The sequence below is a fragment of the Protopterus annectens genome, chromosome 16.part0 (genome assembly GCF_019279795.1).
Source record: "Protopterus annectens isolate FY-2018-M chromosome 16.part0, PAN1.0, whole genome shotgun sequence".
NCBI lineage: Eukaryota > Metazoa > Chordata > Ceratodontiformes > Protopteridae > Protopterus > Protopterus annectens.
This window is the reverse complement of record NC_056750.1, coordinates 623,261,819-623,285,921: the sequence shown is the minus strand read 5'-3', so window position 1 is coordinate 623,285,921 and position 24,103 is coordinate 623,261,819. Positions and strand designations below refer to the sequence as shown.

The 24,103-nt window shown below is 34.9% G+C and overlaps 1 protein-coding gene across 1 annotated transcript in view; it reads left to right on the top strand.

Annotated features, from left to right (window-relative positions):
• The window catches only part of ADAMTS13 (ADAM metallopeptidase with thrombospondin type 1 motif 13), a 1,149,238-nt gene that overhangs the window by 948,509 nt on the left and 176,626 nt on the right, over positions 1 to 24,103 (top strand). Inside the window, exon 28 of the mRNA XM_044058222.1 lies at positions 6,883 to 7,213. Coding sequence (XP_043914157.1) covers positions 6,883 to 7,213 — 331 coding nt within the window. The remainder of the gene's footprint in view (positions 1 to 6,882; positions 7,214 to 24,103) is intronic.

Below are 24,103 nucleotides of genomic sequence, written 5' to 3'. Positions count from 1 at the left end.
AAAAACTCTACAGGCTTCTGATGCACAGGGTGTCTATATATGTAGAAAAACAGCTAAGATTTGTGTTGAATAAGGTAACTACTGTCCTCCGTGACAGCAAACAGTTCTTAGAACATCTTTATGACTGGGCTGAAACTCAACAAGCTGTAGGTTTAACTGATGTTATCTTTGTTACATTGGACATGAACTCTTTGTTCACGGTTATTACCAACAATGAAGGGATTGAGAATGTCAGGCAGTTTCTTACCAAGGAGAGCAACTTCAGCAATAGCAAAACCAATATGATATGTGACCTTCTAGACTTGATTCTAGAGAATAATGTTTTTTTGTTTGAAAGAGAGTTTTTTTTCAGAAAGTGGGAGTTGCTATGGCCATGGCATGTGCCAACACATATGCCAATATTGTTTTGACCCAATGGGAGAAAGAAATGTTTTTTACCTCCGACATGTACAAGCAGCACATTACATTTTATAAATGTTTTGTGAATGATATCTTCTTTGCTTGGCATGGTGATGAGACACAATTAGATACATATGTTAGGTTCCTTGATAAAGGTGAAATCAGCTTTCTGGATGCAACTGTGAGTAAAAATATGTTTGGTAATATCTCGACCAGAATACACAGGAAGGATTGTAGGAAGAACAACATTCTTCACTGCTCCAGTATGCATCCCAGACACATTACTAAGGATATAGTTAAGAACCAAGTCTTACGCTGCAAGAGATTACATACAGACAGGGAAGAATTAATGGAAGCCATGAGTCATCTCACTACAGAGTTTGTTGAGAGAGGATATAAGAAGTCTGATATTGACAGAGCGATGGTGGAAGCAGATTCATATGAAAGTTACAAAACCAAACCCTACTATTCAGATGAGCATCTGGTGAATGCACTCCCAGAAAGGCAGATCTCCTCAACATCTGTGAATAGGCTATGTCTTACTTTTTCTAATGATGTCAACAAGACATGTGACATCATTAAAAAAAACTGGCCCATTCTCCTTACTGACCCTGAAATCAGTCATGTTGTTGGTTCTATACCCAGATTTAGTTTAAAAAAATGGCAAGAATTTGAAAAAGAAACTTTGTTACAAACAGCAGAGAATATGTGACAGGTTAGTCTCGCAGCATAGAGAGACTTTTTCTTGTAGAAATTGCAAAATTTGTAATAGTATTTGGTCTATTTGCATGATTTTACACCCTGTGCATCCGAAGCCTGTAGAGTTTTTATTTTATGCAGATTGCTCTACTAAATACATTGTGTATTTTGCTAAGTGTAATCTCTGTAGTGCAGTCTACATTAGTAAAACCAATAGAACTTTAAAGGAAAGGGTAATGGAACAGCAAGCTTACTATTGCACTAGCCAAGCATGTTTTAGATTGTGGAGACCAGCACAATTTAAAATTTTTGTTTTTGCAGAAAATTAATGTCAATTTTAGAGAAGGTGACATTAACAATGAAACTGAATATGCTGAATTAAGGTGGATAGTGGACTTTAAGGCATACTTATCACCTGGTCTTAACAGTGCTGTGTCCTTAAAACCTCTCTAGAAAAAAGAGAGTTGCTTCACTGATTTTTAAAGAATTTTTATTGGCTGTTAGTTTTATTTAAACCTTGTGTGCTAATTTATTTGTGTATTAAGGTCTGATGAAGAGGATTGCCTTGAAAGCGTTTACCTAACTTTGTGTTTTGGAATAAATTTTGAGTATTTTATTCTGCAGCCTACAAGTCTCTTTACTCATACTTATATTTATATTCTTGGGTTCTTGGTTCCACCATCTCTCTACTTCCTACATTGTTAGTAGTATTCCTTGAGTTATATACCAATATGCATACTGTGAAACCACATTGCCACAGAAAGGTGTATTATAACCACAGCTCTAAACTGAACTTTAAATGAAACTCTGCAAAAGTAGCCTTGTTAAATATAAGGCTGATGTCACTATAGCAATGAAAATCTTTTTGAGCTGGGGTATAACCAAGTGATACACACACAGCATGCAAGGTGTTGTGCCCCTTGCACCTCCATATAATCAGCTCTGAGTTCACTCAACATTGGAGTAAAGGAACTTAATCCCCTTGGCAAGTTGAATTAATAATGTAGGTGTACAGCTATTTTGGAGCACCACAGTGGTGTAGCTGTTAGCTTTGTCACCTCACAGCAAGAGGTTCTCCACTTCAATTCTTGGTCAGGGTGCCTTCTGTGGAGAGTCTGCATGTCCCCCCTGTGTTCGGATAGGTTTTCACAGGGTGCATCCTTTTTCTTCCCACATTCCAAAGACATGCAGTAGGTGGATTGGACACTCTAAATTGGTCCTAGGTGTGAGTGTGTGCATGTCACTGTGTGTGGTGCACCCTCTGAGGAGGGTTGGGCCGTGTATAGCAACCGGAACCTGTAAAACCTGTAATTGCTACAGAAATGAAGAGCACTGAAAGGTGCTCGTTGCCTGGTGTACCACATGGTGCATAAACAGGAAAGAGAAAGACAGCTATTTTGATTAAATATTTTCAGTTAAATTCATTACATTCAGAAACAATTTCACAAATGTCTAAACAAAACAAATAGATATGTGCATGACATGAAAGCAGGAATGTGAGAATGCAAAACAGCAGAGTGATGTGCCCCAGTATAGCATTTCTCACCAATCTACTTTAAGCTCTTTAATTTTATATTGACAGGAATGTTGTCTTAAATTATATTCACAAAATCAGTGTCCTCTGAAAAAGCTAAAATGTATTTCTGTACAAAGAATTGAAAAAATGTATGAAGTTCAAATTTTAGTAAAAATTTCCTCACTGGAAGAAATTCTTTTTATGAAATCTGTTGAAAGTGCAGAAGCTTTGCTGTGTCTTTGGTTTTCTAACTGTTTGTCAAAACTAGCAGTGTATATGCATTTTCTGTTGTATCTGTTGTATTTCTGCTTGTAGAAACCTGAATGCGTCTTCTCACAAAGTAGTCTGGCTGAGCTAGAGACGGTACAAGGGACTAAGGGAGACGCAGGCAGGATTACTAATAACACATTATATGACATGCATATAGTTTCACAATGCAGGAGAAAATGTGCTTATAATCTTAGCTTTATAAAGGAATAGTCTAGTAGCTACAATTGGTGAGCCTTGACTGATTATTAAGTAAGGGAAGAATGTTGATCCACTGACAGCAAATCAACTGAATGCCACTAGATTGAAAACAAACCTGCCAAAGCAACTTTTAGTGAACATTGAATGTCCGTTTTCTGCCCCTGCAACACCTCACCCCTGAGTTTAGATATACCTATTCTGAAGCCACACAGTAGTGCACAAAAGAGAAAACTGCAATGTTGCTGAAAGCTGTTTTGAGTGAATATCATCAGTCCGCCGGCATTCTGTACATCTGGTGTTGATACAATGACAGGGAACCCTAACATAGTTACTTACCAGCATTCTGTACATCTGGTGTTGATACAATGACAGGGAACCCTAACATAGTTACTTACCAGCATTCTGTACATCTGGTGTTGATACAATGACAGGGAACCATAACATAGTTACTTACCAGCATTCTGTACATCTGGTGTTGATACGATGACAGGGAACCCTAACATAGTTACTTACCAGCATTCTGTACATCTGGTGTTGATACAATGACAGGGAACCCTAACATAGTTACTTACCAGCATTCTGTACATCTGGTGTTGATACAATGACAGGGAACCCTAACATAGTTACTTACCAGCATTCTGTACATCTGGTGTTGATACAATGACAGGGAACCCTAACATAGTTACTTACCAGCATTCTGTACATCTGGTGTTGATACAATGACAGGGAACCCTAACATAGTTACTTACCAGCATTCTGTACATCTGGTGTTGACACAATGACAGGGAACCCCAACATAGTTAATGCTTCTTATAGAAAGGGCTGTTTGTATCATTAATTCACACCTGTAAACAGCACATTTTATTGGTTTAAAGCACAAATTATTATTGAGAGCACAATTTCCTCATTCTAGAGTTTAATTTCCTTCCTATAAAGGGATTCTCATGCTGGTACAAATAATTAGCAGTCTGAGAGTAAGTGCAGAGGACTAAGGCTATGGTCTGCAAATGAACTGATTCCTGCACTCCAGAGTTTGATTCTCTTAGCCTACATTTTCTTACTGTATTGCTCGGACTAAGTCTCTTAACAAGACAGTATTGAGAGTTTTTTCCTGAAATGGAACACTTGTGTCCATTAGGTATACTTGTTTAACAATTAAATTAAATTAAATAAAAAGATAGCTTAGCTGTGTGTCTGTGTGGTATATCTAAGCTATCAAGCTTTCTGAGTACCCTAACATGCTAGGTTACCATGAAATATGATGTTACTTCTGTTAAGTATTTATCTCGCTGGTTCCTACATCTTATTACCCTTATATTTCAAGACTTCATTCCATGTAAAGGTGGCAGAATTAGGTGTTTGCAACCTTGCCATTTTTCCTTACTGTTAATAACATATAACAAATCACGCAGCAACTAGTGAGCCAGTAAGCTGTCAGCTACAAATGAATTAGAATAGCTCATACGTGCAACATAGGGAGTGTTACATTTCTGTCTGAGTATATACCGAGGAGTAGTTCTTCCCTCCAGAGCAACTATGCTTAGTGTTGTTTATAGATAAAATGACCTTTGACTATATGCTATACTCATGCAATGTGGACACAGTAATAATGAGGTGTAAAACTGGATGTAGAACTGGCCAAACTTAAACTTGAAATAAAGACTATAAAGTTTAAGTAATCCTATAAAAATTAAAGAATAAAAATAATAGTAATAATAATAATGCCCAAAAGTATTCAACTTTAGCAACTCTAATTTTTAATAAACTGGAGATAGAAACACTATCAGTAATGTCAGGCAAGACCGTAGCATTAAGTCTCAATTGCCAGCATAACTCTTTATAACACAAAACCACATCTAAATCTCCACATATACTGTATAGTCAAAGGTTACTTAGAGCAGAGATTTAGGGTTATTACACTAGTTGATTGTAATTCTTGACTGGTGCATTGCAATAGCCATGTGTGTATATGTTGTAGTGATTTCTGTTTGGGTTACTCTGAAGAAGTCTTAGTACAAGATGAAAGCGCTCAGTTATTTTTAAATAAAGCCTTCCATTATGATGTGTGATTGGTTTATTTTTAGTGTATAATGATTGGTCCTGATACCAGGAAATGTTTCTTTTTTGAGATTTTTAAAACTAATTTAAATATTGTATTTTATTGAGTGCATGTACTTTGAATGGTAGTTGACCTGTTGTGAGTGTTTTTTGGTGCAAAGCCTGGAGAGTATTTAAATGGGATGGAAATATTTTATAAAAAGATTCTGAGGAAGTTTTATGGTGAATATATTAAGGAACAAAAGCACTTAATCTTAGAATGAATCTTGTGGTTTGTCCTTTGGAACTTGATATTTTATTCTATTAAGATGTTATACAGAATACTTTAACCCCAAAATATCATATTTTTCAGAATAAGAAGTCTGGTAGCATGATAGAAGGGGGGATACTATTACTAGTAAAAAAATAATTCACACAGTGCCTTCTAAATTAACATAAAAATCACTGCACAAAACAGCTGTTCTTTAGTGCTTAAAGTTCAGAAAAATAAATCAAGGTAAAGCTCATATACCAACCATTGCTAACTTGTGCTAATCATTTCAGCTAATGCTCTAATTGTATCCATAATTCAATTTGTGAAAGCCAGTACTGCTTTTCTCATAGGTGATCCTGGGTTTAGCAACATTAACACTAACATTAAAGGATTCTAGGGTCAACTGCATATGCGAAAAACATCTGGTGTGTAATGTTGATAGTCCTCTGATAGGAAGGGGCATAATTGGGGGCATTTTTACTAATATAGTATATTGAATAGTCTTGGCCTTTAATGAAGACAGAAAGATCTTATTTCTGATTTAGTGAGGCTGTTCTTCACAGATATGAAAAAGTATGACTATTTATGCACATTATTTAATTATTTATTTATTTATTTATTAATTTTCACTTCTGGGGGTGATCAAATCCAGCTTAACAAATGCTTAGGCCTTAATCAGTAGCTTCTGTATTTTTAGGAAAGTGCAAAATGTAATTGAGTTCCTCCAAGGAATTCATGTCAGCCTGAAAGATTGCTCCAGCATAATGCACTAAGCAGTGTTGCTGCAAATATTATTATGCAATAAATTATGTATTACTGAATACCGGCCTATGTAAACCGCACGTGTGTGTGTGTGTGTGTGTGTGTGTGTGTGTGTGTGTGTGTGTGTCTGTTTATACTATGTATATATTAGCATATTAGTATATAAATGCACATGTGTATAACCAAAGTCTTAATATCAATTTGTTGACTTTTTGTAATTTTTCAGATTTCCCAACCTTCATTTTATTTTATTTTATTTTTTGTAGTATTTTAACATCAGGCTATTCCATTTTAATTCTTGATCAAACTTGCAAAGGAAAGACTAACGTATATAAAGATAGAAGAATTACCATGTTATACATATGGTTTCCATGCATGTCACAGGATTTCTTTGCATATTTCAAGGTGTTAAACAGACAACCCAGAAAATAAAATTGTAGTCAGTAAAGAGAAAGGAATTGTTGAGTTAAGTAAATGAATTATATTCCATATAAGCTATTTTCTATTTACATAATCCTTGTGTTTGCAAAAGTAAAGTAATGAGTATATCAATAACTTATAGAGTTTGATTTAAAATAAGAGAAACTAACAGCTTGTCTCATCTGAATTGCTCTGTGTCATTTTCTAAAAATCTAGAGCTGTTAATTGCTATGATAATACAACATAATATGTGTTTAGATTAAAGTCTAACTTCCGTCTAAACAGTAACTTATTATCTCTTATCCAGTGCTCAGCTTCTTGTGGAAATGGAGTTCAAACCAGACAGGACTTTTGTGTGAATTGGAAAACCAAACAACAGGTAGAGCCAGTGTTCTGCAGAAATTTTCCTAAACCAATCACTGTACAAGGCTGTTACGTGGGCCCTTGTGCCACAGAAATGGCATTACAAGGGACTTTAACACCAGGAGCTAATTATTCAGTTCCTGCCATTGAGATGGACATACAGAATGAGCGATTACAGGCTGCGACAGCTTTGCCTGCAACTACTACAGTTTCACCAACAGATTTTAAAACTTCAGACGATACGGAACATCTGGAGCGACCTTACTCAGGCAACAGTAAAGTATCAATTGTTTACTATTTATTGAATGCAGGAAGCATTTTTTTCATTCATTTTTTATGATAAGTTTAATATAAAATAGTCAGTGTTAAAATGACTGCTCTACCATTTTTCTGTGTATATTGTCTCATTCTTAACTTAATATAATTTTTCATTAACTGTGCTCTTAATACTAGTATTTGGTATTTTTATACCATCTTAGGTGTTTACACATATGACCATAGTGCATGTTAATACAAACCAAGGTACAATCTGTCTTGTGGACATGAAGAAGTGAAAATAGCCATACAGTGATTCATTATTTAACATTTCTGCCTCAGAGCTCAGTGGGGCTCAGGCCTTCTTTCTGCTTACCATCTGTGTGGAATTTGAATGTTCTCCCTTGCCCGCTTGTTTTTTTAGGTATTCCTGTTTCAGGCAAATAAAAAAACAAATTGATTGACTGGCTGCTTTAAACTATCCTGAGAATATAGCACCTGCATGAATACAGATTTCACTGAATGAACTGTACGTGAAGAAAGATATTTGGAAAAGTTGTTTAGGAAACAAATCTTCCTTCCCCCACTTCACTTATTCAAGGGACTGAGCCTACTGCTACATAATCAGTTTTGGGATTACATCAGCAGTGACCATCATCTAGAGCCAATTCTCACACTGCTGGTAAACCATGGGGCAAGAAGAAATCTCTCCATGAAGCATACATGCAGAGAAGTTGTCAATCTGACCAGCTGACTGTAAACTGCAATCCAAGCAGGTGGTTTTCTTTCAATGAACCTACTCTTCTGTCCCCCCACATACCCCTCAACACACACACACATACATATACACACACACAAAATCAAACTCACATATCTTACATTTCCTCTTGCCCTTGTGGCCTAAATCATGGTTGAGAAGGGTCGGCAGCTGAGAAAGTTTAATGCTGTATCACTGCATCTCTGAAAATTCAAAAATGTTCTGAAATGTTAATCACTTTGTCATTAATGCATTTATTTATTTAAAACTCACAGCCTTTGTATGTACAATAGGCAAATGTGAGCATGTTTTCTATGGTTATTTGGGAGAGTACATATTTTCTATTGTTATTCTGTCTCCCTATTGAAATCTCAAGACTCGCATTGCCAAGTCCCGAGACACATATGTATATATGTAGATGTAAATGTAGATAATCTATACCTGTCTACATATGTAGTTATCTGTGTCTATAGATTCCTGTATATATAGATAGATAAATAGATAGCTATAGATATACAGAGATAGATATAGATATATGTTTATATGGGTGTACAACTTTCCATTGAAACAGAAACACATCAGCTTCAGGTGGAGCCAGTTCAGCTGACTGAATATCAGCTGATCAAAATTTACCAGCTTAGCCAGTACAAGAGTGGCACAGTGGGGATCAGGGAATATGCCCTTTTCCCCACTGTAGTGTGATCTTGGAATTAGTCTATATAATTAGCAGGGGGTGGGGGGCACAAAGGGTACTTGCCATCCTGCAAAAAATATTGTGTTTTTTAGTCTTTTGTAGATAAATGTTTTGGTTCTCAGCAATTAGGTTTTGATCTTTGTAGTTTCAACTAATTGTCTTTTCAATGAAAGGTTATGCTTCCATTTTATATATATTTACAACTCAAATTATTAAAAGAACATTTAACTAAAAAGTTTTTTGGGTGTAAAAAACACCGAAATCACAAAATACCAAAATGTATTTGACTGAATGCTCACATGACTGAATTCTCATTTGTATAGTGTTTGTTAAGTAGGTGTGTCTGGGAAGATGGATGTTTGAAAAGGTTATAGTGGTTGGTGTTTACATGTGAAAGCTCACTGTTTATGGTTAGGGTAAAGGTTAGGTAAAGGGAGAGATTTACTGTTTTACATATTTTGTGTCCATTTGTCTTGCGTAGCCCCCCACATATTTTAAATGTGTTAAACTATATACATGCATACTTGCAATCGTAATATGTTACTCTTATCCAAACATGATATATACTTTAAATATGTGCCCCCCATACCCCCCTACTATATATACCAACTCCAGGGTCACACTACAGTGGGGACAAGGCCATATACCACTTTTGGTGAAATGTGTTTCGGTGAATTGTGCTTTCAGTTATTTGTGTTCGGTGATATGAGTTTCGGTAAAATGTGCATTCGGTGAAATGTCCTAGATCCATATGTATATACATAAATATATATATATATATATATATATATATATATATATATATATATATATATGTGTGTGTGTGTGTGTGTGTGTGTGTGTGTGTATGTGTGTGTTTGGAGGCATGAGGGCTACATGAAGGCTTTCCCCCTCCATAAAACACTTACCTTATTTTTCATGAGTTGAGTTTCCTGATAAGATGAACTGAATTGAAACCCCATCATGATGAACATTATTGATACAGCAGAGACTCATATATGAAACAATGCTAGATTTAGAATTCTCTGTTAAAATATTTAGTGGAAAGCTGCATTTAAAAGTGTGTCCATAGAGTTATATAGCAATTATATCTGTAGAATTTTGTGTTTAAAATTTAGCTGTAGAATTCCATCTTTAGATTTTTTTTCTATGGAATACTATTTGTGATATTTTGTCTACACAAATCTTTGTTTAGCTATAGGTACTTAGAACTATATCTACACGTTTCTATGTGTAGGTCTCTAGGTCTCAAATTCTATCTGTAGAATTCTGTGTCTGGAATAAAATTTGAATAATTCTGCAATGAACATTCTGTGTATGGAATTCCATAGATTTCTATCTGTAGAATTCTTTGTTTGGAATTTTTTGTAAAAAAATGTATTTATAATTCTGTCTTTAGAGCTTTACCTGTAGAATTCTTTGTTTATGAATCTGAAAATTATATCCTTAGAACTGTATCTGTAAAATCCTATTGGTAGAATTGTCTATTAGGAATTATTTCTGTAGTATTTTATATTTATAATTTTGACTGCAAAAAAGGGTTATTTCTGTATAGCTCTGTATTTAAAATTTTATCTGTCTTCTGATTTGAATAGTATCTGTCATCTGAGTTCTTTGTTTAGAAGTTTGTGTTTCCATATAATTCTGCATTTAAAATTTTGTATGTGAAGTTTGGTATTTAACATTTCATCCATAGAATTCTATCAGTAGAATTCATTATATGTACCTTGTTCCATACTATTACATTTTAAAAATGCTATCTGTTTAAGAATATCTGTAAAATTCTATTTGATTTTTATTTGAAAATTATTTGCTTAGAATTTTTGTCTATAAAATTATATCTGTAGGATTTCATGATATGAATTCTTTCTGTGGAATTCTATGCTGAGGATTCTGCACATAGAAAGAAATTTTGTCTGCAAATTTATTGCTCATAATTATATCCATATAATTAAATATGTAGAACTCTATATTCAAAATTTTATCTGCATAATTCTATATTTAGATTATAGCTGTAAAATTCTGGCTTTATAGTGCTGTATTTTTTATAATGCTATCTATATAACTCTATGCTTGCGGATCTGTCTGAAAAATTATATCTTCAAAATTATATGTCAAGAATTCTGAGTTAAAAGCCATATCTATAGAATTCTTTATGTAGAATTTTATCAATGTAATTTTAGAATGCTTTCTGTGGAATGATGTGCTTAAACTTCTGTGCTTATATAGCTATCAGTAGAATTTTTTAGTTAGACTAATTTACTTTCAAACTTACTTAATCAATAGAATTCTTTGCTTGGAATTTTATATGCTGAGTTGTTTATTGTTTGTTTATTTAGAATCCTAAGTATAACATTCTCTGCTGATAATCCTGTCTGAATAATCCATCCTTATAATCCTAACCATGGAATTATTTCTGTGGATTCCTATCAGTAGAATTCTAGATATAAAATTATTACTGCAGTTATGTACTTAGAATTCAGTCTGTTGAATTCTGTAATTTAGAATTATTTATTTATGTATAGTTTTGTACCTGAATTTCAGGCTGTACAGTTCTGTTTGAAGAATTCTGTCTATAGAATTCCATCAATGGACTTCTGAGTTCTGAATTGTATTTTATAGTTTTGTGTTTGTAATTTTAATTGTATAATTCTGTGTTTTGAGTTATCTCTGTAGAATTATGCACTTAGAATTCTTTCTGTAAAATTCTGCAATTAAAGTTCTGTGATTAAAACTGTATCTGTTGAATACTATTTTCAGAATATTGTTTATAGAATTATGTTTAAGACTCAATTTGCAGAAGCATTCTGTCTTGACTACACTGAAATTTTTTTATGAGAATTCTGTTGAATTCCGTCTTCAATTCTATCTGCATAACTTTGTGTCTCTAATTCTATGTGTAGTATTCTGTGTTATGAATTTCAAGTTTAGACCTTTGTGAAGAGAATTAAATTGAAATCTACCAGTAGAATTCTACTTTTTATCTTCCCTCTGTAAAATTCTGTCTGTATTTTTTATGCTTATAATTCTGTCCACAGAAGTCTGTGTCTAGAATTCTATCAATAGTTTTCCATGCCTAGAATGTTATTGGTAGATCTGTGTTTAGAATTATTTCCTCAGAATGGTGAATAGAAGTCTTTCTCTAGAATTTACTATTTAGAATTTTGTCTGTAAAACTAATTTCTTATTATTCTCCCCATAGAATCAATTTGCATTTTGTCTGTATAATTCTAAATTTAGAATTCTTCTGTGTAATTCTCTCTTTTGTATTATATCTGTAGAATCCTGTTTTTACAATTCTATCCATCTGTACATTTTTGAATTTATAATTCTATATGAAGAATTCTGTGTTCAGAATTCTGATGGTAGAATTTGGTTTGAAATTCTGTCTGAATGTGATCTTTACAATTCTACATATAGAATTTGGTGGTCAAAATTCTATTTGTAGAGTTATCTGTTTAAAATTCTACTTGTAGACTGCATCACTTTAGAACTCTGTTTGTATAATACTTTATTTACAAAATGGGTGAACTGTACCTCAGCACCCTGACTGGAGAATGAATGTACTCCAGCAGGATATTAATGTAAAAGTAATACCAGCTGAAAAATGAGTCTTCCACTTCATGGCAGCATAACAAGCTGCCATGGAGCTTGGACAGAAAAAAAAATAACGGCCTCCATTATTTTATGCTCACTAAGCAGCGCTTCTGCTGTTTAGCGAGTATAAAATGTAAAAAAAATTGAAAATTAAAAGAAAAATTGTGTGTGTGTGTGTGTGTGTGTGTGTGTGTGTGTGTGTGTGTGTGTGTGTGTGTGTATGTATGTGTCTGTATGTATGTGTTTGTGTGTGTATGTTTATGCATGCATGTGAGTGAAAGCGAGATCGATCGAGCCATTATTTTACACTCATGAAGCAGCACTTTTACTGTTTTGTGAATGAAAACTAAATATAACAATAACGTTGTATATATATGTGTGTTTCTTTTTCTGTGTTTATGTTTCTATCTGTGTGTGTGTGTGTGTGTGTGTGTGTGTGTGTGTGTGTGTGTGTGTGTGTGTGTGTGTGTGTGTGAGTGCATGCTTGCATGCATAAAAGAGAGTTGGGTATGAGTGAGAGAGAGAGAGAGAGAGAGAAGACTGAGTGATCCAACACTGGTAGCAGCAGCATTCAGAAGGGTTATATACCTTTCACCTCTTACACCCAGTTAAATGAATAAAACCTAAACAAAGGCTTAAAACAGAAATGTATTCCTGTTAAAAAATCACAAAGTTGCTTTAATAATAGGACTTGTGTTAGCATGCATTTTCTGAAGTGCATGTGTGTGGGGAGTGGTGTTTGTGTAAGAGAGGGAGAGACAGTGAGATCAGTGGAACACTGGCAGCAACAGATAAGAGGTTTGCCTATATCTCAACCTCTTAGCTCAAGAAATCTGGATAAAGCATGAAATAAATGGGGATCAAAGGCTCAAAAATAGGAACATATTTTAAATGTCCTACTTAAAAAAGTTAAAAAGTAAATTAAATAACAGGATTTGTGTTAACATGAATTTTCTGAAAGAAATAAAGTCTGAAAGTCAAATGTATGTCATTATTTAGTGTCTTAAATCTCCAATGACTGGCAAGAAACCATTTTGGCAGTAAGGGACCAAAAAACAAAACAAATAACTAGATATTTAAAAAAAAGATGTATTTTGGATGTAAATTGCTTCCTCTAATACCCTTTACATATACTACAGCAACTTTGAAACATTAGGTAGAGGAACTATTTTACATCAAAAATATATATAAAAAATATAGTGATTAAAAATATAAATAAGTAAAATGCAACAATTTTACAGAGAGCCAATTCTCTAAGCACAATAATGCCCTCCAGATTGTGTGGTAATGTATAATTAATGCTCTTCCAGGGGTGTAGAGGCCCTCTGCCATAACACCCCTGGGTGGGTATTAATTACTCATTCAAACATACCCTGTCAGGCATTATTGCTTGATTGTTTAGCATTATGTCTATAGAATACTATCTGTAGATTTTTTTTCTTTTTGGAGGGCTGTACATTTTGAAATTACAGGCAAAATTATGTGTTTCACTTTCTACCGCTAAACTTTAGTATGAGAAATTATGACAAAAGATTTTTGTGTTAAATTTATATATGTGAAATTCTATATTTAGAATTCTGACTATAGAATTCTGTTTCTACACTCATATCTCTGTGCTCAGAACCCTAGCAGTAAAATTCTGTCAGTGAGATTCTTTAGAATTTCTTTGTCAGAATTTTGTGTTTACAATTCTGTGTGTGGAACTCTAGATAGATGCCTGTGATACAGTTAAAATGTTGCCCACGCTACAAGTATAAAGAAAAGCATATTAAGTTTGGAGAAGTATAACATATATGTTCAATTAGGTATGTAGAGTTGATCAGAGAAGTAGAGGAGGGAATGAGAGAAGGTTATGTAGAGTGGGTAACAATCTATTAGTATAGGATTAGGTATAAGAGAAGAATAAAGAAGAGGTAGAGGAAGGGTGGGGGAGTGTGGTGATTGCTTTACCCAGGGGACAGGCATGAGCAGAGCTAGCTCTTAGTTAGATGATTTCTTAGCTCAAGTTTGAAGGTTGTTTTTTTTTTTTTTTTAAGTAGCCTTAGATAGCGAGGCAGGGCATTCCATTTTTGAGATGTAGCTGGAGTAATGGGCTTTTCTTGCTTTATAATTGCTTTTGAATATGGTAAGTAGAGTTTTTGTCTAAGGAGTGCAGTTCTCTGTTTGTATGTTAATATTGGATAGGGTGAAATAGGTTGGAGATTTGTCTGCAGAGTATAGTAGCTTATGGACTGTTATTAATTGCATATGAATCAGTGAGTGTGGTAATTCTAGCATTTGAATTTGTTTTAATGCTGAACAATGGCAGGCTCTTTATGGATGATTAGTGGAAAATTTTGCATTTTTATTTAACTACTGAAAATAAGGGAGGCTGAGATTAGAGTTGGTAGTAGGTTATTGATATGCCTTTCTGGGCTGCAATTGTGAGATAAGTTTTTATTCTGTACAGTAAGCCTAGTTTCTGATGTTTTCTAATGGCTTGAAGGATTTATTGTTCAAATTTTATCTGTCTATTATTTTTACAATTAGGAGTTTGATGTAGGACACTAGTTTAATTTTAGAGGTGTGTTTTGAAGTTATTGAAGTTATTGAGAATTGAGGGATTAACTGCTTAGAAGTGATCAGCATAAATAGTTTTTTTAATATAAAAGGAGGTTACAACCATCTAGTCATGATTCAATGAACAGAAAATAATTTTGGTTGACCTCTTAAAGACAGGTTAAGGATTTTGTGATGCAAATTATTGTGGAGTCATCTGCATATTGAATGATTGAGACATAGGAGGTAGCTGTATGCAGGTTGTTGAAAACTTTGAATTAGAAGAGGCCCATTATAGAGCCTCATGGGACTACAGTGCATACAGATAGGAAGGAGGAATAACCCATCCATTGTATGGCCTGTTGCCTATTAGATAGGTAGTCGTGAGAACAATTGATTGTGGGCTGACTTAGGGTAGCTGGATACATCTTGACAATAGTTTTTCATGGCAAATGGTATCAAAGGCCTTCGAGAGATCATGAAACAGTGCAGAGACAAGTTGGCCAGGATATCTGTTTTGGTTCATAGTTTCTGTAAAGGTCATTAGGTTTGAAATGGTGCTATGATTATATGGAAACCACGTTGAGATGAGGTGAACATATTGCTTTCTGTGAAGCAAGCCATGAGTTGTTTATGTATGCATGTTTTTGAATTTTGGGGTAATGGGGATCAACTGGCAAAAGGCCAGGAATTTGTGAGATCTGTTGATGGGCCTTTTTTATATATGGGTATGACAGAACACTTTTTCTATAATTCTGGGATTTAGCTTTTAGAAATGGTGCAGTTAGACAGTATAAATATGGGATAGGTGATTGCATCAACTGCTATCTTATGGTATTCTGTGGGAAGTTGATCTGATGCAAAGGTTGCTGGTTCTAGTTGATTTAGATATTTCTAGAGGAAGGATGTTGGGATGGGGACAGGGAGAAGGTGGATTGCTGAGACTGACATCAGAGTGAGTTTTGTGGTGACCATTTTTGTGAGTCATGTGGCAGGTTATTTTGTGGGTCATTTATAAGAGAGGTTACTGCATTGCTGAAGTGCTGATTGACTTGGGTAGCTATAGTTTCACTGGATGTGGAAAACACTGAGGTGGGCCAGGTAATTTTGCTTGGGCTTAATAGTTTATTCATTGTTTGCCAGAAGAGTTTGGAGTTTTGTTTGTATGTGTTTGTGAGCTGGCATAACATTTTTTGTCCTTTTTGATGAGATTCTTGGCTAGGTTTCTCAGATATTACTTTTGTTGGAGGTTTTCTGGTGTTTTGTTGTATAACCATTTTTTCAGGCTTTGCCCCTAGTTTTCCTGATTAATTTGGTTTTTACTTAGCCGTGGGGCTTGCTTAATTTTTACTCTTTTGGATCTAATTGGAGCATGTTACTTTAGGATTTTTAGGATTATAGTATTGAAGTGGAGGATGGCTTGTCCTGTGGTAGTGTATTTAGTATGTTTCAATTACAAGATTGTAGGGTATTACTGAAAGTATTTTGTTGAAATTGGAGAGATTTCTGTATTAGTGGCTTTGTTGGATATACTTAGACTCTCTAATAACAAATAAGGGAAGATGATCGCTTATAGAGTTTGCTGGAGTCCCCTGTGAGGCTATAGTCCTCAGCAAAGTTGTGCGTGTCCAGTCTAAACGTTGAGATTCTGTCTGTTGTTTTATTATATCTAATTGGGCTGTTAAGTAGCTTTTTGAATCCATATAGTCAAATAGAATTGATTATTTCTTGTTAGGGTCAGCCAATCAAAGTTTATGTCACCCATTATGATAGTCTTCTACAGCATGTATTAACATAGCCAGAATAGGATATCTTCTACAGTAGTTATATTATTGCCAGATGAGATATAAAGTCCAAGAGTGATTATGGACTTATGGAGATTAATTTATAATGATGTAGCTTGCAGCTCTGCATTGTTGAAAGTTGGCAGACTTATGTGGAATTTTGAGAGTGCAAAATTATTTCTGTATACTACAGCTGATCCACCTCCTTTTTTCCTTCTGTCTTGCCTGTGTATGTTGTAGCCAGGTGACAGGCTATATTGATCTATTCATCTTTTATTGATGGTTTTAACCAGTTTTATTTCTAAGGACTAGGGTGTTAGGGGATTGCTGCTGCATATATGCATGCATGTAATTTAGTGAATTTGTTGAAGATGCTATGTACATTTATTTGGTAGAGACTTTGCCTGGGGTTACTGCTGGGACTGTGGACATGAGAGATGATATTAGTGGCCTGACTGGTTTGTAGATGCGTGGTGGTTATGGGGCTGGAATTTTAGTCCACAGGTTAAGAGATGGAAAGTTAGCTATTTCTGTTCAGTCTTTTGTTTTTTGAGGATTTTTTTATTATATATGTTATAGTGATTAGGGATTTTTATGGAGGTCTGTGTGAGAGGAGGTGTAGAGAGAGGGAGGGAGAAATGTTGACTGAGTGGTTGAGAGTCTAGTGTGTAATGTTAGGAGTTGGTGATAATAAGTGGTTTGGGTATAATTTTATTTGATAAGATGCAAGTTGTGTGACAACTGAGTTTTGGGGTAAAGCAGGTTGAGTAGACCATATTATGGTTGGTTGTTTGAGATGGTGTGGTGCTGTGGGTAGGTATATGTGGTGTTTTTTAATGTTGTGAAGAGAGATGAATTTTAGGAAATTGGGTTCAGTGTAAATTGTAAATGGCTATAAGAGGTAAGAGGAGATGTATGCTTGTAGAGGGAACAATTGACTGTGGTGAGTAATACTGAAGATTACCTGTAGGTGGTTAATTGCTAAATACACTTTTTTTACTGTGGGAGGTGAGGAGAGTGTTTGGGGGAAATGAAGGTAATTGGTTACCACTTGGGGAAGTAGGGAGAACAAGGAAAGTTTGTTAGATGTCTATCTAGGGTTGTGGCTACAGATAATATTTATTGGGTATGGGTGGTTGGCATAATTGTTAAAGTCTTTACCTCACAGATAAAAGGTACAGGATTTGATTCTGACCTCTGGTTAATGGCTATGTGTGTAATAGTCTGCAGACTGATAGCTTAATATTTACCTATGAACCTATTCCGATGAAGGTATAGTGCGAATGTAGATGATGTGGGGTGTGTGAGTAAGAGTTGGGGGTAGGATGGGGGAGCGAAGTGTGCCCAAGCTTTAGAGACAGTGAACAGAATGGGTTATACCTTGCAAGAAGATGTGCATTTCAAAAACAATAAATATGGTTGGGCATATACTATGGTAGGTGAGGAGAGTGTTTGCAGGACGTAGTGGTAATATATCGTGACTGGGTTCAACTTGAGGAGGGAGGGGAGCAAGGAAAGTTTGGCAGATGTCTGTCTAGGGTTGTAGCTGCAGATAGTATAAATGTAGATGACATGGGGGTGGGTAAGAGCTGGGGGTAGGATAGGAGAGTAGAGTGAGCCCAAGCTTTAGTGAGGGTAAACAGAGAAGGTTACACCTCACAAGAAAATGTGCATTTCAAAAACGATCTATATGGCTGGGCTTACCCTCTAATAAAATAGTCTGCCAGCTAAACAGCACTATTTAGCATGTTTCCTGGATACTATTTTTTACTTTCAGGAAGGTATCCTGAACTATGTCAACATGGTTTGATCAGGAAGAGTGCCTATGAGCATTTGTAGTGCCTGTATGAGTCGCACATTATGGTCTTTAGTATGCTTTAGTCCCCAGTATAAATCTGTTAGAGGGACTACTAGAACTAAGAAATAAATAAGGGGGTTAGTCTTTTTTATCCAACTTCACTATACTTCTCACTAGTTAGTATTCATGTGCATGAGATAAACAACACCTTTTTGGAGGAGATAAGAGTTGATTATAATTTTATATAATAACACCTATGCAGTAAGATGCATTGGGTAGACAGTCATGTTTTCTGACATTAGCAGTGTAATAGTAGACAACTCCAACAACCCCCACCCCCAAGCATTTAAGTACAATCTGATGTCTTAAAGGCATGTTTCCTGAGCATCTTTTGTTGAAATTGGGAGGAAGCTCTAATTCAGACTCTGGAATAAAGGAATAAGAGAGTGAATATAATGATGATTTGCAGAGAGGATTAGAAAGTAAAGACCAGTAGAGTATGTAGCCTGGAGATGGGTTACAAAAAATTCATCTCTTATGATATAATATTTGCAGGTGCCTTCTTATTCTGCCTTCAGTGTTTTTTTGTTAATTATTTCCAGGAAGGTGATAAGAGACGGCAGCTTAGCAAATCAACAGAAGCACAGAATTAACAAGCTAAATAGAATGACACAACCATTTGTCATGCTTTGTCTTGGTATTACAAACATACCTCTCAACTTCTTAGCACAAGAAGTATGAACAAAGGCAAAATAATGGGGTGACAAAGGCCCCAAAATAGGGACAAATTTTTAACTATTGGTCTTATAAACTTAGAAAATTGCTAGAATAATAAGTTTTGCACTGGCATGCATTTTCTGAAGAATTTGAAGTCTGAATCTCAAATGTCTGTCATTATTTTGTGATTTCAGTCCTCAATGATTTTTCAGAAAACCATAAATTTTATGAGCAAAAAATCTGAACAGTCTGCAAAAATAAGGACAGTTGAGCGCTATGATTACAAGAATTATTTTCTGGGCTAATCCTGGGTAAGCTACTACACTACTACAAAGATACTCTTAGCAAAAATTTGATTGCTAATCTGCAGCAGTAGAACTAACCTTCTGTTTATTATTTGTTTATCTCAAATAACAGCCAATACTTAATGGCTGTTAGAAAAGTGAACACATACGGAGTAGTCTTATAGCTCAGATGCTTTGCACTACCTATAGTTGCCCACCATCTGTTGATGCTGTGTGCGTGACCTGCTTTACTTGTCTATATAGCCAGTGTTACATATGAGGACAATAATGAAGCAGAGCATGCTTTATATATAGACAGAGAACTGGATGGTATATGTAGAAGAACAATAGTTAAAATATAGTGTTTGGCTATTGTAGGCCTAGGAATCTTGGTTGGGATGGTGTAGACACAGTAAAATCATGTCCAAATAAAGTTTACCAAACTAAAATTCAGTAGTGTACACCCACAGCTTAGATATATCTATGTTGTTTAACTTAATGCATGTGCTTTCATTGTTACTTTGGTCCATTATTAGTATTACCAACAATTTGCAATATCTAACCTCTTCTCAATGCTGTAGGCTGCTTAGTTCAGTTGCGTACTGTATTAATTTTAAAGTAACATAAAAACGTAAAACTAATTACTTCAAGGTATAAATCAACCTCTTCACAGTATTGCGGTCAGTGTAATCTATTGGTTTATACAATTAATTTAGGCTAACATAAAACAACCACTTAACAAAATTGTGCTAATGTGGTATGCTTGATAGTAGTGGTATTTGTGGCAAAGAGGTATGGTTAACTTTATTGACATTACAGGCAGTACCCTGTAGCACTTCTGCAGTACTACGGAATATGTGTGCTTCAGTTTATTTTGATAAATAACATTTTACACAAATTCCGGATCTGTGATTTACTTCTCTTGTCCAGGGTGCACTAAGATGATGCATCCTTAAAACTGCCTGTCTCTTCTTGGCATAGTATGAAAACCAGGTAAGAGTTCATGATCTGCCAGCCTATCTATTGTACATTTGCTGCTATTAACCAGTATAGTAGAGGCATACATTAGTAACCATGTCCATTAGTATTTTTACTTTATCAGCCAGAACAATTGTCTATCAGCTAGTAAATATTGAAAATCCATCTGGAATTTTTTCTGTAGAATTTTGTATTTATAATTTTATCTGTATATTTAAATCCATAGGACTTTGTCAGTACAATTCAGTGTTTGGTATTCTGCATTGAGAATTCTGTGTTTAGAATCCTCTGCTTAGATTCCTGTTTCAGAATACCATTTTTAAAATCCTACTTTAAGTATACTGGACACAAAATTCTGTCAGTACAAGACTATTTAGAATCATTTTGTAATTCTGTGTATGCACAATTCTATCTATAGACTTTGTGTTTATAATTCGGGTCTATATTACATCACTGACTGCTTAAAAAAGCGAACAGTGATTAATCGACCCTATGTAAGTGAAAGCTTACAATTTCGAACTGTCAGAACAGTGATTTTTTTTTTCCCTTGGAAAAAAATCGCTGTTCCAAAACACATACACACAACACAAGCACACCAAACAAACAGCAATCCACACACATACACCTAAAATCTTACACATTACCCTACATTAAACTATACACACACCACTAACTATCCACTTACCTTAACCCAAACCCTAACCCTAAGGTCCGTCACTATCGCACACTCACCTCAACCACTCCCTAACCCTAACTCACTTAACCCGCCCTTACCCTCAAGTCCACACAATCGCACACATACCTAACCCCATCCCTAACCCTAACTCACCTAACCCACCCTAACCCTCACATCCACACAATCGCACACTTACCTGAACCTGACCCGTAACTTTCTACCACAGTGCTGAAAATACTGAAGCAACAGAAATGGACAACTGAATTCTTTCCCTAGGAAAAAATTTGGTTTTCTGTTGCTTCAATATTTTAAGCTTTCACTGCATAGGGTTCGATATTAGAACATTCAAAGGTTTGAAACCTCGATGTTCTAATATAGACCCTATAATTCTTTAAGTAAATTTATGGGTTTTACAATTTTATCTAAGAATATGTCTGTAAATCTCACAGTCTGTACATCCATCTGTAGAGCTGTGTCTTTAGAATTTTGTCTGTAAAATTCTTTGTTTAGAATTATGTCTGTAAAATTATTTGTTAGAATTATATCTCTTCAGTTTTGTTTAGATTTGCATCTGTAGTTTTCAGTGTGTAGAATTAGTTATATAGAATTCCACCTGTTAAATTCTATCTATAGAAGTGTTTTAGATAATACGGTGTTAGAACACTGTGCTTAATACTCTGTCTATAGAATTTGCATTCTGACTGTCGATTTATGTATCCAGAAGTTTATGTATACAGTTCTGTGTTTAGAACTCTGTATAATTCTGTGTTTAGAAGTATGTCTATAAAATTCTCTGTCTGTAAAATTTTCTTTATAGAATTTAGCTTGTAGAATTCTGTATTTAAATTGTAGCAGTATTCTAGCTGTAGAACATTATTAACTGCAGAATGCTTTGTTTAGAGTTCTAGCTGTGGGACTCTGTATTTAGAATTTTAGCTGTAGAATTCAGTTATATTAGGGAAGCCCTGTTGAATTCATTGTTTATAATTCTATGTATAGAATTATATCTTCAAAATTCTGTATCAGTTCTATCTTTAGACTTGGTTTACTATGAATAATCAGGTTTCATTTAATTAATATTTAATTGCTTGATCCCAAAACATTTCTGAGGTTGCAAATCATTAACTTTTTTTTTCCATGGGGCATGCCTCCACACCCTTAAATTATATAAATTAGAACTCCAAGGTTGCATAAACTCAGAAAAGAGGGAGAAAGCAATAAAAATACAGCACTTACCCTCTTGTTCTTTTCTAAGTCTAATTCTCTGAGACTGTAAGAGTCTAAAAATATACTGCACTTGTTTAGATTTTGTTTTGCTTTTTTTTTCCTTTTCTACAGTTGTATATTAAGTATCTAACTGTAACTGCTATATTTTTCTTTGTTTAGCCAGGTATCAGGGCTATCTTGAATTGTAGCAGTTATTCATGTGAGAAGTTAATTGCTGCATTGTCAAGTGTCTGAGTTGTTGCTGGTTGGCTCACTAGTTTCCTTTGTTTTATCTGCTTGTTATCTATAGCCCATCTGACTGCTAAGTTGTTTATCCTTTTAGCTGGACTGCTCAGCTGTGTACCTGTCTACAGCTAGTTGGTGACATTTATAAATAATTGCATGATTTTCTGAACTTTTCTGCTTTCAAGGAAGCAAATAAGTAAAAGATACATACACACACACACACACACACATATATATATATATATATATATATATATATATATATATATATATATATACTGCCCTTAGTTACGTTTTGTTTTTCTTATTGCTGTTTGTTTCACTTGTGTTCCTTGTTTTATCTGCTCTTTATAGTTCGGCTCAGCACTAAATGGTACTCCACACAGCCTCTCCATTGTTGTAGATGAATTGGAGCATGATCACATTTTTATTTTCCCATTAAATTAGTTCTACCAAACTGTAAATTGTTCCCACGGTTAATAGCTGCTGGACTGGATCAAGAAAAGCATCAGCTCACCTTTATTTTTACTTGGCTGCCCTAACCTGCTTCTAGCAGCCCATATCTGCTCAGCATTGCTCTTAGTTACAACTACTAGCTAGTAACTGCCCTACACTTTCAATAGTCACATTGAAATATAACCTAAATTGTTTCTCTTTAGCTGCCTATATTTGCTGTATGTTAGGGAGATTAACTCAGACAAATAATGTAATATACCTCATTTAGTTACACATACTTAATTTGTTTTGGTAGTGTACCTTACTATAAGAAAACCCACTGTTACTTTTCTCCATAATGTAGCCCAGTGGCTCTATAAAATAGCCTTATAACTGTCTTATGTAGCTACATATAGTATTCTATAAAATTTTTGAACTAAAATGGAAGGATGATTTGTTTGTTTCCCTTCTATTGCCAGCCTAATAGCACTTGGTATCTTCAGGCAGTTTAGTAACTGCCTTATGCACATAGACAGTGATCTCTTATTCAACACTAATAATTCTGTTTCTGAGAGATACAAATGTTTAACAAATGGGGAGGCCTCACTCTCACAACAGGACCATAGACTGTGAGCAGTGCACATTATCACCACGGTCTACACCAGTCTGCACTAGAATATCTTATGCTTACCAAAGCTTCTTAGACCCATGAAGACTGTTTTAATAAAAATCCAACACCACATCACTTTCAGCCTCATCTTCAGCAAAGAGACACCAAGAGTCAAGTCATCTCAAATCCATTAAAGCAGCCCACACAAATAAATTGTTTTAGGGATCAATGATTTTATAGTCAGGTACACAGATACTTCACTCATTAAAATGGGCAAAGACAGGATACTATCCTTGATTGTTTGTTCCAATAACTATCCTTGATTGTTTGTTCCAATAAAGAATTACACTACAGCAGCTTTGTTGGATTATTCACAGCGTTTTGGTGCACCGTTGTAATTGTTGTTTTGTCTACATTGTGGTTTTATTATCCAAGGGTGCTTCACTCGACAGGATTATTTATTCATTTAAAGACAGGATGACACTGAGTTGTCTTGCTCATACCAGGGTCTCCGATAGTTCAACATCCCTTGAGACTGTTTCACCTAAAAGTATGACTACAACATGATGGTGGCCCACATGGGAGTGTAT